At 40.7% G+C, this 16,388-nt stretch overlaps 1 protein-coding gene across 1 annotated transcript in view; it reads right to left on the bottom strand.

The window, feature by feature from the left end:
* sema4gb (sema domain, immunoglobulin domain (Ig), transmembrane domain (TM) and short cytoplasmic domain, (semaphorin) 4Gb) overlaps window positions 1–16,388 on the bottom strand; it is a 51,612-nt gene that overhangs the window by 23,049 nt on the left and 12,175 nt on the right. Inside the window, exons 3-6 of the mRNA XM_080873231.1 lie at window positions 3,022–3,170; window positions 2,553–2,615; window positions 842–940; window positions 650–743 (exon numbers count right to left, since the gene is read on the bottom strand). Of these exons, the coding sequence (XP_080729357.1) occupies window positions 650–743; window positions 842–940; window positions 2,553–2,615; window positions 3,022–3,170 (405 nt within the window). The remainder of the gene's footprint in view (window positions 1–649; window positions 744–841; window positions 941–2,552; window positions 2,616–3,021; window positions 3,171–16,388) is intronic.

The following is a 16,388-nucleotide window of genomic DNA, read 5'->3' as shown; positions in this document are numbered from 1 at the left end:
AAATCCGAAACTACTTCAAAAAGTCATAAATGGAAATGAATACGAGGACAGCAACAGGATTATGAGGCAAAAAATCACGAAAAAGACTGGAGGCACAGAGAACTGCTGGAAGGAAACTGCATTCATTCTTAGATTTTAGAGTTCTACTAAGTATTCAAGTTATATAAAAAATTATGTAATATGCTGTGTATATGCATATCAGCAACATGCTGTTACAGAGGTTTGCATTGTCCCCTCACAGCAAAATGGTTCTGGGCTTGAACATCCGTTCTCCCTCCAGCTGGTGATTTTTTTTTCTGTGTCCAAACACTTCCAAGTTAAGTTGAGGTGATTCTCAGGTGTCCACAAGTGCAGATGGGGACAGATAAACCAATGTATAACCCAATTTAGTGTGGAGCCAGGACACCAATGGATGGGTGAGGATGGGAAATCAATATTTCATTGATTTAATTGTAAATTCCACAGATGAGCAGCAGATTAAAACTCAGAACATCCTTCCAAACATGTGCTAACCTCCGCACCACTATGCCACCATAATGTGTGAGAACAGTAAACCTTTACTGCCCAGAGGCCTTTACAAATAAGATCCCCAAGGACAAACATAATGCAGGATGGTTTGTGGAATAAAAGAAATTGCATTTGGACTTACCTATGATGAGGCCAGTGAATCCCTTTGCTGGGTCATACGGACACCTGTCTCTGCCTTCCTCAAAACCTGAGGAGAAGCTGAAACGCTCTGCATCCTTGTAAAAAAAAAAAAAGATTGAGAACACATAATAAGTTGTTTCATTTCAATTCTTGTCACAATTTTACTTGACATAAAAAACCCAGGATCTCTTACGATATAAGCACAGAGCGGTCTGAAGGCGTTCGTTCCACAGACGTACAGGTGAGTCTCATTGTATCGCTGCAGAAAGCGGATGTGGTTGTAACACTCTGTCTGCAGAGAACACAGTAAAATGAAGTGATTTGTTTTTTGTTGTGTATCTGCTTGTTTTTCTCAGCGGCAATACATAATAATCAGTCAATAAATTTGTTTCCCGGGTGTTAAAAACAATAAAACATAAAAGAATAACCTTTCAAAGATAGGGAGGAAAAGCTTTAGAGAGCAGAGAAGGAAGCATGCAAAATAAATCAAATACAATACAGATGACATTAATGCTATTACACAGCACAGGCAGTTCAAAAGGAAGTTACATAAACTCTCATTACATTATTGATAACAAAGAAAAAGCCATAAAGGAGGCAAACTGACAAAACTGGAAAAAAAGAAAGGCAAATATGCACTAGCTAAGCATGATGACAAGTCTGGTTGGTTTTTTAACAAATTTTAAACAGTGCTTGCAAGGAAGTGGTAAGAGTCACTCAGTAATATATTTAATGGTAATAGGTTCCATAAACAGGAAGCTCTTATTTTGAAGGTTTATGGGGATATGTTTTCTTTCATTAGATACAGATGATCTCTGTCACTGGTCATCATGAGAATCTATTGCCAACTTTTTTTTTGAAATGTGACTGTTTTAAATGGAGTAGGTGCTAATCTGTCTATATTCAATAAAATTCACCAGCTAAGGCAGCCCAAACTGGAAAGCACACAGGTTCACCTTGCTAGTACCAGTTTGGATCCCATTTCCCCCCCCAGAACTATCTTAATCCTTTGTGGCACAGATTCAACAAAGTTCTGGACACATTTCTGTGAGATTTTGGTCCATACTGACGAGATAGCATCACACAGCCACTGCAGATTTTTTGCTGCACATCCATGATGTGAATCTCCAGTTCCACCACATCCCAAATGTGCTCTATTGGATTGAGACTGTTACGGCCAGTTTGAGCACACTGAACTCATCGTCCTGTTCAAGGAACCAGTATGAGATAATTAGAGCTTTGTCACATGCCATTTCATGGCTGGATGCAACCATCAGAAGGTGGATATCATGTGGTCATACAGGGATGGACATGGTCAGCAACAATAGTCAGATACGCTCTGGCATTTAAACAATGGCTGATGAGTCACGATTTCTGCTGCGACATTCAAACGTAGCTCTTCAGACCAGGTAACATTCTTCCAATCTTCTATTCTGAATTCTAGCCTCAGTTTCCTGTTCTTAGTTGACAGGAATGGGACCCGCTGTGGTCTTCTGATCCTCTCCTGCATACCTTGTTTGTAACAAGCTGTTATTCTTTGAGATGGTTTTGCCAAAAAAAGAAAATCCCAGTCAATCAGAAGTTTCAGACCTTTCTAGTGACATCTTGTTTTTTGTTTGCTCTACAACAAATAAAAGATGGAGAAAACCTCTACTTAATGTATATGGTCTAATTTATAAAAATAATGAATGAATGAGTGCCATTTATTTTAAATCCTCAACCTCCAGTTTAGTGTCTCAGGGTTTCAGGGAAACGAAATTACAAAACAACTGGAAGTATTGAATGTTTCGTTGCTGTCACAAGCATCACAAAATGGAGCAGTTGCACTTGTGCTCTCCAATATTAACCTAATAAATAAAGATGGGAGATTTTTCCGAGAAGAAAACAAAGCTGCAGCCTTTTACCTGATTGTCTCTGCCTTTGTTTAGGCACTGCTTCTTCTGTTCAGGGGAAGCATCCCAATCAATCTGCAAACAATGGGAGGGTAATAAGGATGACTCCGTAAGCTAAATAAATAAAGAGAGGCAAACAGATAAATAAAAAGCCCTATAGATAGAAAAGAAAGTAACAGATAGAGAGAAGAAAGTATGTGTGTGTGTATGTGTGTGATAAACAGGGGGAGGAAAAGAGAAGGACAGCAGACTTAATTTTCTGGCTGCGTCACTAAGTTCTGACTCACTTCAGTAACCCTTGAATAAATGCCTGGTGCATTTAATCCGATAGCCATAAAATTGGTGGAACACAATGGGATTTGCTCAATCTCAAAAAGGCTATTGTTAGTTTCTCCTCCTTCGAATGGGAGAAAAACTCGTGAAATGGGCTTTTCTGTCTTAACATCAGCAATTATGTGTTTCTCAGCAACTTGGCACTCACTGTGAGGTTTTCAGGTGTGGAGATGCTGGATGTGTTGAGAGCGTAGAGTGCTCCTCTGCCTCCCACATACAGCAGCCTGGCCTCCTCCTCCAACAGCAGGGTGCTGTAGTTTCGGGAAGAGCCGATGAAACGGGTGCTGCCCAGCAGACCTGCAAATATATGACACGAGACATGTGAAGGTTTCTTTGTGTAAAGACCGAGACTAACATGTCTTATTGTGTCAGGGAAGCAATATATCTGGGTGTAACTGACAATGATGCATATCGTCAGAATTTTTTGATTAGCAAAAAACGACAGATTTGTTCTGGTTATTTAAACTATAAATAGAGTCTCCTTTGAATTTCCAAATTACATCACTATCTTGTAAGCTAGAGCAGTTTTATACGTTGACCAATTGGCAAACTCCAAGGCTAAAAAAAAAGAGCAAGTGCCAACACTTGCAGTTCCTCTAATGGCCACATGAGGCTGGTTCCAACTGTATAGGGTGTTGATTTTTTATTTATTTTTCTATATCTCACCTGTTTCAACTTTTTTAAGGCTGACATTTAGTGGTGAGACTATTTTGATTGACAAGTGTGCTCACATAGAAAGCTGTAGCCGGCTGCCTGCGAGGCATCGCCTCCACTAATTCCACTTGCCAAACTGGACCTCTCAAACATGTATACACAGTGGTGGATTTTAAAGGAATTCTCTGACTAAATGAATGGCTCTCTGTGTGGTACAGCCTGTACAAGACGTCTGTGAACCAGCTGTAGTGATTAAAATTGTTATTATATTCCTATGCAAGCATTGTGTTATTAGCTGATAGCTAATATGTGCTCCTTTAGCTCTTCTGAGCCATTTGATTTGGCGTTTCAACACTCTGCCTACATATAGTTAGCTTCACCCAGACTTTTGTTTTAAAGGTTTTCTGCCAGAAAGACTTTGTAAAACATTGTTAACATAGTTGAAGTTTTATTTTTAACCCAAACCTAACCTTTTAATAAAGATTAGTATGTGGTTTGTTGCCTAAACCTAGCCAAACTGTGACGGTTACATGGTACGGTTGTATCAGGAACTGGCATAAAATCATTTCCAAATGAAACATGCGGATTATCAAGAATAAGATTTCCACACCCAATCAGTCAGGTTCTGGGTTAACAAAGACCACCTCTGGTGCTTTTGTCCAACAGGGTTCCAATGGAAACAAAAGGTTAATGCAGGAGTGTGAAGGTGAGAGTACGGACTTTAAATGTACAGAATATGATTGGTAAAAGGAGAGAGCTAGCTGATGTGATAGAGAGAAGGAAGGTAGATATATTTTGAGACCAGATGGCAGGGAAGTGATGCCAGGAGTATTGGAGGTGGATTTAAAATGTTCTACCATGGTGTAGATAGGAGGAGAAATGGAGTAGGAATAATCTTCAAGGAAGAGTATGCAAACAGTGTTGTGAAATTGAAGAGAGTATCAGAATTGTGAGTTTAAATCAAACAGACAGAAATCAAAGGGGTAATATTGAGTGTTATCAGTGCGTGTGCTCCATAAGTTGGATGATGTTGGATTTACTAGACAAAGAATGATTAATATGGAGCTGCCAGGCAGCAGCAGAAGAGGAAGATCACAAAAAAAATCATGAATGTAGTGAAGGATGGCATGCAAAAGGTTGGTGGGATAGAGGTGGATTGCTAGGGTGGGATGGAGGCACATGATCCATTGTGGCAACCCCTAAAATGACCAGCTGTAAGAAGAAAAATTGGCTTTAAAAAAACCACAAGATCACAGCTTCATATCTCTGCTTACAAAGCACAAGAATAGCTTGACTTTACACTCACTGGGAAATGAATGGAGTCTACACACCCCAAATGAACATGCTCAGTGTGTGTGACTGAGCGTGTGAGGGTGAGACCCAACTACAGATCTGGGAGATGGGGAGGGAGTCGCTGGAGTGATTGCTAAGAGGACTATAGAGACAGAACGTAGGGATGGGGGCACAGTGGAGGCAAAATTTTAGGGCATTCAGCAGGAATCGTGCCCCAGTACTGCCAAATCGCATCAGCGGTAATGCCATAGCATCAACATCATCCCTGCTGTGTGTGTGTGAACAAGTGTGATGTGTGAGAGATTTTTATAGTAAGTGGGCTAAATTACTGTCACTGAAGTCCATGAAAAGTACATGTTAACAAGGTAAACATGGCGGATGGCTTTTTGGCTTTTGATCTTCTGCCACTGGAGCAGACAGAGAGGTTGAAAAATAATTGGCCTGGTGCACTAAACTAAATATTTGAACACACCCCAATGTAGCACCTCAGAAATTAGGGCAGGTTGCGTCGCTGCTATGAGACAGCGAAAAGGAGGACATTGTTTTTTTTTTCTTCCTGTGGGCATGAAAGATCTCCTTCAGTGCAGAAGTAGGTTTACAGAGCTTTGGTTTGCTCTAAAAGTGAGTGATAAATGTCTGATTAAGAAAATCTGACATTAAGAAGAATAAAAACCCTGCATGCGGAAAGAACAGCTGTCTTCAGAGAACAACAGAAGAGATGAAGGTATCAAGAGTGTTGCACTGAGGAATATGAGTCTGCACAGTGCAGATGGGCACATTAATCTCCACACATCCTCTCTGCCTCCCTCTCCTTCATCTCGCTCTGTTGTGAAATAACAGCAACATGTCTCAGCTCCCGGTAAAAAGATAAGCTATATTAGTCCTCAACCAATCAATTAAGCACAATGTGAGGACCTGCACGCTTGTTGCGGTTAATTCATTCTGATGTTCATAGTTCCTTTAAAGAAATGGAAATGGTTCATTGCTGCTGAGGGAGGCCATGGGATCACAGAGTAACTGCGAAAAGTATATAGATGATTAGCAGGCAATGGAAGCTTAAGTATTATATTATCTTATATACCACGGTTCATAAATGTTATATATTCAAGTAGTTCAGGGTCAGTATCAGTTCACAGTCACTTCAACATCAAATTAGGTTAATATGATGCAATTATACGTCATAAAATGCCTGACTGTGATAAATTGTCAAATCATGTCATTTAAATCAACAAGAATTGATTCAATATGAGCGTATAACTAAAAAGGATATAAATTGCATCATTATTTTCAGAGGCTGAATGATAATCCCTTTAACGTTATAGCTTTGAACACAAAACACAGTGCCGGCATTTAACATTTTACAGATTTCCATGATAAAATGTCCAACTTAAAATGTAGGAAAAACAAACCTGTTTACAGCCTGTTACAAATAAAGTATTTTTTTTAGTAGTACTGTAGTAGTAATCTCTCTATTCATGACAACTCTGCAGGATTTGCAGCTCAAGAACCCAAATGTAAACTCAGAGTAACTATCATCAGAGTAAAGAAAAACCAGTTTTCAAAGAGGTATACTACAAACTAAGTTCAACATAGCCAGCTTTTTTGCATTAGCTGGCTTGACAAAGCCCTAAAACCCCATTTGAGATGACTGGTATCACTGTTGCCTCACAACAAGAAGTGCTGAGTTCAATTTCACCATCAGCCCAGGGTCTTTCTCTGTGGAGTTTGAATGTTCTCCCCATGTTTGCATGGCTTCTCTCTGGGTACTCCGGCTTCCTCCCACAGTCCAAAGATGTGCAGTTAGTGAGGTTAGGTTAACTGGTAACTCTAAATTGCCCATAGGTGTGAATGTGAGTGTGAATGGTTGCCTGTCTCTATGTCTTAGCCCTGCGACAGACTGGCGACCGGTCCAGGGTGTACCCTGCCTCTCACCCTAAGACAACTGGGATAGGCTCCAGCTCCCCTGTGACCAAATGGAGCTATAATCCATCAAGCAGGGCCTTCTGCTAAAGACTCAGTGAGCTCTCAATGCTACTGTTTATTTCTTAGATGAGGGCGGCTGCAGATTAAGGCTCTGAAATTTAGTTCTGCAAGTCTCCTTTATTAAAGAGTAATGTTTAATATCTGACTGTATCCAACTTAAAGATTAGACTTTAAATTGGATACACTTAAACATTAAATGTTACTGTCCAGTAAAAGAGACTTGGAAATCGATTTATTTTGTCAGCAGATCAAAGTGAAATTAATTTTATTGATTAAACAGGTGTTTGTCTTGGTGTGTGCTCTGTGTTTAAGCAGCTGCAGTTCCAGCAGTGTAAAAGTGACTTAGCAGCAGATGAGGTTTATTAACATTTCTGCATCACTAGATTAATACAGTCCCATTTCCATGACAGTGCAATCCACAGTTTGTTCTTCATTCAGTGGTTTTAGTAAGGTACAGCTTAAAACTTGCAAAACATATTTGCCCAGAAGACAACGTGAAAACAATTAAGTCAAACCAAACACAAGACAGAAGATGGAAACGGTTCACTGCTGCTGAGGAAGGCCATAGGACAAGAAAGAAGACAACCAGCTATCAAAATAAAACAGGAAATCACAGAGTAACAATCTGTTGTATAAAGTAGAGTAGAGAAACGATTTATATGAATCAGTCCATTTACACATGGGGAAAAAATCACTAAAGAAAATGCACGACTCTAAAAGTGAATTACACATGCATTTTGCTAGCCAAGCAGGTTAGCCAACATAAGACAATCCACAGAAATGTTCCTGTATTTGTCAATGGAAAATCTACCTATGTAAGCAGTTTTTAAGATGTTAATAAACATATCAGTGAGATCCTACAGGTACAAACACTCTGAGACAAAAATGGCAAGTTTTTGTTGACGGGTAGGTTCAACTTTGTCAAGAACTCAAGAACTGTCAGAGCAGTTAAAAAAAACTGTCCCAGCTGAAACTGAAGTCCATGTTTATGTCATGCATAAACATGGACTCCAGTACATATACTCTCCCAGGCTGTGACTCATCTCCACTGTATCACACTACAGTATTAGTAATGCTTTTACTTCCCTAATTTACAATAACCATGATGATAATGAGGATGACAGCGAGTTTTCCAGCGTGTTTGATCTTGCATAATACAACATGATGAAAACTGGTTTGAGTTTCCCAACCATCACATGGAAGGCAATTTCTTCCCCACACAACTGTCTGCTTGCCTAACCATCACATGGACACACTGGGCGATGACAGCAGCTCTGCAGGAACCTATCGACTTCCTGGAAAACCAGAGACTGAGTCAGACAGCATCTTCTCTTTCACAACCTTCCTTCTTATCAGCCTTTTTCTTTTTCTTTTTTAACTGACAGTCAGACAACCACAGGGATGCTCTTACTGGTCAATAATTAGGTTATTATCATACCAGCTCCGTTATGGCTGTCAGGCTGATTATACGCATGGAGGCTGAGAAGATTGATGATGCACACACAGCTCCTGGTAGAGGAAATCCTTTAAAAAAAGTTTTAAAGCATTCATTCTTCCTTTTTTTTAAAGTTATGTTTAAAAAAAGACCAAATTTACTTTTAAAATATTTATTTTAAGCATAAATTTATAAATTAAAAAACTGTAATCCTCTGTAGCCACTGCTCTTCCAGTAATAGTGAATATTTCTAATTTTCTGTGAGGTAGTAGAAGACTGTTTTTAATGTCTATGTTAAGACACTGACAAGGAGTGTTGGAGTATGTTGGAGTGTAAGAAAGTTTTATAGAGTTCATGGTCTTGTTTAGACTTTGAGCATCTCTCTTAAAAGTGCATCCACACTGGAAGCAACATGGTGAGACCATAGAAAGTGCAACTTAAAGCGACTACAGTCAAATAACTACAAGCAGCAAAAGTGGGCCCGAGCATTTCTCAGCTTCCAGGTGAACGGCTGAAACAGCTAGCACTTGACATATGGACTGGGAGTAAATACATTGGATGGGTAACTAGGCAACCAGAGCCTGGAATGCAGCTGCAAAGAAATGTGCAATGACCTTAAAAGGTAATCTGAAAGGCATCAATTATCCAGGTGACTTCTGAGCAAGCTGCAATAAAACTAATCAAGGGCAATAAAATCTTTGATTCCATGGTGGAGAAGACAAGCTGATTTTGTACTATAAATGTACCCTTCTCAGTTTAACGAGAGCAGCTGACATTTGTTGCTGCACTAGCGCCTTAAGACTTACATAAATGAGTAGCCATAATACATAGTTTGTATGACAGCTACCTTAAATATTTAAATATTCAAACTTTACCTAAATCACATTACCTAAATTACTCATCACACTTAGCACATCAACCTCAGGAGCACCCCTGCAGGGGATTATTCAGCATTTTTTTGTCAGCAGTTTTGAAATCAAGATTGCACTTTGTCGGTTTGCATTGTTTTATGTAGTGTATAAAAGATGTCTGTGCAGTGTGAGCAATTTAGTATTTTGTGGAATATATAAAGTGTAATTTCCTAGGTGGGACAGAGAACTAATAAGATGCACTCAATCTTTTAACATTAACTGGACTCCAGGCACAGCTCTGTTTTTGTGCCGTGCACATTTTCAGAATGAGAGGATTTTACTTTTCAAAAGTCCTCCCACACATGCAGTTTTAATGAGACTTTACAGTTCAGTTTTTAAGTGTTACAAACAGGGAAGATTCTTTGAAATTCAATGCTTTTTTACTTTTTTCATTTTGATAATTCTTGTATGAGCTTTTACCGTTAAAGGCTTTTTGATGCTTTATTACCTGCTTACATACTAACTTAAAAAAACATATTCTTTGTTTTTCTCTGTGTAAATAACTCAAAATCGTAGTCAGATCTTCCAACCTCTTTTTTTATCTCTCACTAAACGGGAGAGCTAAACAAGTATGTTAATTATGATAGGTGCTGAAAACAGCTGAAATTTGATCATTTCGTTCCAGTAATTGGACTGCCTCATAGTTTATGTAAGATTTAAGTGATCGCATTCCTGCTTTCATTTCCTGCACCCTCAAACCTGTTTTTAGTGACTGCTATGAGGGCAAGAGCAGTAACTAAAAGTTTTAATAAATTGAGAATGATCCGTTTTTTGTTTCCAGAGTTCATTTCCATGAACTCAACTTTCCACGAACTTTATCAGCAACTATTGCAAAGCTACTGTAGCTATCAATGAAAGCCACGTGACTGTGTACCTCTTTTTTTTTTTTAAATCTTTTTTCAGCCTGTCAACTTTAGATTTGAGTGAGCAATGAGCATGTCATCCAACACAGGCAAAGGTCAGGACACGCCAGGAGGGGATTCATCTGAAGGGTAGATGAGGGCACTTTGGTAGGAAGGGCCAGGATTCACCCAGTAGGGTGTACACTCCACTGCACATGCAAATAATCTAAATATAATCTAAAAGAAATTGGGAACATCAGAAAACAAACTCATACATGAGATACATTCAAGAAGAAAGTGTGATAAAGAAAGAAACACAGTCACGCGCATTAAAAAATGCATGACATTAACAATTTCCTCCTCACGAGAACACTGCGTACTCTCCGAGATCATTTTTAAAGTAAGAGTTATGCAAACACAAAATCTCAACCCAAGGCAATAAGATAAGATAAGATAAGATAAGATAAGATAAGATAAGATAAGATAAGATAAGATAAGATAAGATAAGATAAGATAAGATAAGATAAGATAAGATAAGATAAGATAAGATAAGATAAGATAAGATAAGATAAGATAGAACTTTATTAATCCCTCGGGTGGGTTCCTCTGGGAAATTCGATTTCCAAAAAAGCACAGCACCGACAGAAGTTACAGAGTTATACACACACACATATATATAAATACAGAGACAATATAAATAAAATATACGAAGGGGATAAATAGAATAAATAGGAATAAAAATAAAAATACAAGTGAATTGCACATTTCAAGTATTGAGTCTATTGCACCGTTGACTATTTACAAAAGTATTGCACAAAAGGTATTGCACAGTGAGGTGAAGAGGCACTACAGCTTAGTTGTTCCCTCCTTTGTCCTCCTGTTTCCCCTCCCTCTCCCCTCCAGAGAGGAGTTAAACAGTCTGATGGCGTGTGGGACAAAGGAGTTTTTAAGTCTGTTAGTTCTTGTCTTTGGGAGAAGCAACCTGTCACTGAACAGACTCTTCTGGTTGTTAATGGCCGTGTGCAGAGGATGCCTGGCATTGTCCATAATGTCCATCAGTTTCTTTAATGTCCTTTTCTCTGCCACTGTCACCAGAGTGTCCAGCTTCATGCCGACCACAGAGCTAGCCCTCCTGATCAGTTTCTCCAGCCTGCATGAGTCCTTCTTTGCTGTGCTGCTCCCCCAGCACACCACAGCATAGAAAAGTACTCCAGCAACCACCGACTGGTAAAACATCCTCAGGAGCTTCCTGCAGATGTTAAAAGACCTCAGCCTCCTGAGGAAGTACAGTCGGCTTTGGGCTTTTTTATACAGGTACTCTGTGTTGCATGACCAGTCCAGTTTATTGTCCACCCACAGCCCGAGGTACTTGTACTTGTTGACCACCTCCACCTCCTCCCCCTCTATCTGAACCGGCAGTGGACCTGCTCTAGACCTCCCGAAGTCCACAACCAGTTCCTTAGTCTTTGAGGTGTTGAGTTGCAGGTGGTTTGTGTGACTCCATGCGACAAAGTTCCTCACCAGACTTCTGTACTCCTCTTCCTGATCATCCCAGATACACCCCATGATGGCTGTGTCGTCTGCAAACTTCTGAATGTGGCATAATTCAGAGTTGTAGCAGAAGTCAGAGGTGTACAGGGTGAAGAGAAGAGGGGACAGCACAGTTCCCTGTGGTGCTCCTGTGCTGCTGACCACTGTGTCAGACGTGATGTCCTTCAGCCTGACGTACTGTGGTCTGTCGGTGAGGTAGTCGGAGATCCAAGCCACCAGGCAGGGGTCCACCTCCATCCTGTTCAGTTTTTCTTGAAGCATACAGGGCCGGATGGTATTAAAGGCACTGGAAAAGTCAAGAAACAGGATCCTGACCGTGCCTTTTCCCCCATCCAGGTGTGAGTGGGCTCTGTGTAGGAGGTACAGGATGGCATCCTCCACTCCGACACCCGCCTTGTATGCAAACTGTAGTGGGTCCTGGGCATGTTGTACCTGTGGTCGGAGGAGGTTGAGGAAGAGCTGCTCTAGAGTCTTCATAAGATGTGACGTCAGTGCCACCGGTCGGAAGTCATTCAGCTCATTGGGCCGGTTCTTTTTGGGGACCGGGACGATGCAGGATGTCTTCCATAGGGCGGGCACTCTCCCCAGCCCGCTACTCGTGACTCATCCAAGTAAGCAAAAGCCTTGGTTTCTATCTTATAAAAATAGTGACTGTATGATATAACAAGCACAGGGCTGATGAGAAGGACTGTGGTGACACAAAATGTCCCTGGGCTCAAGGCAGCAGAGGTAGAGTGACCTTGGTCTCAGATCTGGTATGACGCGAGCGGTTGCTATTTCATACCACTTGATCTTGAGTCCGAGGTATGAAAGAGAAACTTTTTCTTTAGTCTGAATCACAGAAATGAAAAATCAATTGGCAGCAATTACAGGAGTGCTCTAAACCCTATACTGACCCTTGATGTAGCTCCTCAGTTTATCTACTGTTTGAGCTTCTTAAGCTAGATTTATTCTAGCAAACAAAATTTGAGCACCAGGTGAGCTGGGCTTTAGTCAAAGCCTAAGCATGTCTCTCAATTGACCATATTAGGGATATCTAACCACTTACGTCCACTGACATCATTCAGACCCAAGAGTAGCAAAATACTTTCCCAAGACAAGAGTTGGGACCTCTTTGCTCACAGTGGTAACTTGTACGTACACTTATTGCAATTATTGAAAGTTAAAGTGTTTACTATGCGCATCCACCATTGTAACAGTACACACACTAACTGGCCATTTCATTAGGTTTGTTCAACTGACTTCTAACAAAAATTTCTCATGGCAGGAACTCTTTGCAATTAGGCATGCAGACTTCTTGTTCTTCTTTCAGCTACTGCCTTTGGGGGTTGGCACAGCAAATCATCTGCTTCTTTCTCACCCTGTCATGTTTGATTTGGCCAAGTTCTTTTGAGCAGGACACCCTCCATGACACAACCCTCCCCATTAATCTGGGCTTGGGACCCAGCCATGGGTCCACAGTTTTCAGGCCCCTCTTCTGTTGAACCAGCTTCCAGTTTGGATTCGGGAGACAGACACTATCTCTACTTTCAAGATTAGGCTTAAAACTTTCCTTTTTGCTAAAGCATATAGTTAGGGCTGGACCAGGTGACTCTGAATCCTCCCTTAGTTATTCTGCAACAGACGTAGGCTGCCGGGGGACTCCCATGATGCATTGAGTTTTTCCTTTCCAGTTACCTTCCTCACTCACTATGTGTTAATAGACCTCTCTGCACTGAATCATACCTGTTATTAATCTCTGTCTCTCTTCCACAGCATGTCTTTATCCTGTCTTCCTTCTCTCACCCCAACTGGTCGCAGCAGATGGCCGCCCCTCCCTGAGCCTGGTTCTGCCAGAGGTTTCTTCCTGTTAAAAGGAAGTTTTTCCTTCCCACTGTCGCCAAAGTGCTTGCTCATAGGGGGTTATATGACTGTTGGGTTTTCTCTGAATCTATTATTATATGATCTACTGTAGAATATAAAGTGCCTTGAGGCGACTGTTGTTGTGATTTGGCGCTATATCAATAAAATTGAATTGAATTGAATTGAATTGAATTGAATTGAATTGAATTGGTGGGGGGGCAGCACGGTGGCACGGTGGTTAGCACTGTTGCCGCACAGCAAGAAGGTCCTGAGTTCAATTCCACCATCAGGTCTTTCTGTGTGGAGTTTGCATGTTCTCCCCGTGTTTGCGTGGGTTCCCTCCGGGTACTCCGGCTTCCTCCCACCGTCCAAAGACATGCAGCTTGTGGGGGTAGGTTAATTGGATAATACAAATTGTCACTAGGTGTGAATGTCCGAATGAGTGTGAGAGCGAATGGTTGTTTGTCCCTGTGTGTTGGCCCTGCGACAGACTGGCGACCTGTCCAGGGTGTACCCCGCCTCTCGCCCTATGACAGCTGGGATAGGCTCCAGCGCCCCCCGCGACCCTGAAAAGGATAAGCGGAAGCGAATGGATGGATGGATGGATGGATGGATGAATGGGTGGGCCACAGTGGCTTGTGGAATTAATAAGACATGGTTAAGATAACCTGCTTAAGTTCAAGCTGAGCATCAGAATAGGAAATAAAGACAAGTAAGTGTCAGCTCTCTGCAGAAAAATGTCTTACTGATGCCAGTTGTCAGAGGAGAATGGATGTCATTGAGCTGATAGGAAGGCAACAGTAACTCAAATGCTGTAACCACTCATTAGAACCAGGTAAGCAGAAGAGCATCTGTGAACGCACAACATGTGAAGCAAGTCCACTTCTTTATGCCTAGTTTACTCATCTTCTGATCACTGCTTCCAACAGGATAATCTGTCATACCACAAAACTCAAATCATCTCATACTGGTTTCATGAAAATATTTTCTTAGTGGTTCTAGTGTATATTAGTTTACACATTCAACTAACAAGAAAAAATATCCCCAGCTTGATTGCATGAGGAGTCACAAATTCCTTGTTTGTTCCTTCAGGAACACCATCTGGTATCAAAATGTGTATATTTTTAATTTTAGTTAAATTTTCTGCCTCCCAAAAGCACTCCTTAGAAGAAGCAACATATTCTATATTACATTTGATTTGTTCTCAATGTAGAAATATAGATTAATGTAGTTTTCGATATTGAAAAATCAAAATCAAAAAATCATTATCACTAAGAGGATTGCTATGAATATCTATTTAGCAACACACACAGATGTCAACCTGCTGTTCCATGAAGCTGGCCATTATTTTATATCCGTAGACACACACAGAGAAACACACACACACATACAGAGAGACACACAATGTACCTCGTGCTTTGCTGCAAAATCAATGGGGAAATTCAACAGAGCACTGAGGTGTGCCAGAAACCTCTTAGCCTGCTGGCTGGTTTCTATTTACTGTTCATTTACTGTGTTTGAGTGTGTGTGTGTTTGCACATCAGTTCTTCTGACTCTTCAGAGTACACAGGTTTGATGAGGGGAAGAGGTCAAAATGCTCCTCAGAAACATCTGTCAGTGGTTACACAAACACACACATACTCTTCACGCTTATTTCACACATCATCTGCCTCCTGAAAAAGAGTAAAGACAACTCTATCAGTGACTCAGAAGATCTGAGGAGTGTGCGTTGTGTGTTTGCCAGAATGAGCGCGTTTTCGGCAGTTGAGCCGTCACAGGTGGCGTAGCCAGATTGTGCGCAGACACACTTGTAATCCACCATGTGGGGTCCTGGATGATAGTAAATCCACTGTATGTTTGTATGCGTGTCTGTCACAGTCTGAGTGTGTGACTTCCTCTGTGACTCACCGATCGCTGCACCCACTGTGGCGAGCATGTGACAAACAAAAACGCACACGTGCTCACAGAAAATTTGGGAACAAAGGCTTGAAGGAAAGCCTGACTTGATTTCTTTGGACACTGTCAGCAGTGTCAGTTTCTTTCAACTCTATCCACATTATATAAGCAACTCTTTACTTCTTTACCACGGTCAAGAGTCAGCTACATGACTGTGTGTTATGTAAGCAATTATGCACAGAAGACCTTGTGCAAGAATAAAGGCAAAGGTTAAAAAAACAAAAAGTGAAGTATGTCGGCGTGTCATCTGCTGACTCCATTATTTTCTATATTATGATGTTTACCATAGGAAATTATTACAGGCAAATACAGAAGCTGTGCACAAACTGAAATATGCAATTTTAAAGTGTTTATTTAGTTTAAAAGACAATTAGCAGGTCTGTAAACTGCAGAATATACAATACCATCGAATCAAGATAATATTTTACCCATTCAGCCTGTTATTTCTTGGTGAGATGGGGGTGGTATTTTTTATTTTTTTGTTCCAACCATCTGCTAGTAGTTGACACTGTTGCTTTACCGACATAATTTTCAGTTTACTCAGAAACGATCGACTTGTTTATAACATGCTTGTTGACACCTTTTTGTTTCTACTTCTCTCATGGAAGAAGTTTGCCTTCAGGGATTTGACCGACAAAGTTGATGCAGGAAGTAGTTTGTGGTAGATGCATGGGTTGGACACATGACTTTTATCCAGGAGACTGGACATCCAGGAGATCTTGTGCTTAAGAAAATTTTTCGAGACTTAGCTGACCACTTATTTTCAGTTTTTATTTTCTTTTTCATTCTTAGCTGTCACTTGTAACAAGGCCACTTGGTTATGTTTAGAAAAGGTCAGACAAGGATTAGCAAAAGATCAGACATTCACGGATGGACACAGACCATTTTGCAAAGTTGAACACTTGTTGCTACCAAAGGGCAACCCCTAAAGCTTAAAAATGAAGTCAGCACAGATGTGACAGTACCTACAGGGCCTCTAGATGCCATATGATACATGTTTCAAAAGGGGCTCTATCTCCATACAAGGTCAAAATGTTCAAAACCACTT

Source organism: Rhamphochromis sp. 'chilingali', assembly GCF_963969265.1.
Source record: "Rhamphochromis sp. 'chilingali' genome assembly, chromosome: 22".
NCBI classification, from domain to species: domain Eukaryota; kingdom Metazoa; phylum Chordata; class Actinopteri; order Cichliformes; family Cichlidae; genus Rhamphochromis; species Rhamphochromis sp. 'chilingali'.
This window is presented reverse-complemented; position numbering and strand designations above follow the sequence as displayed.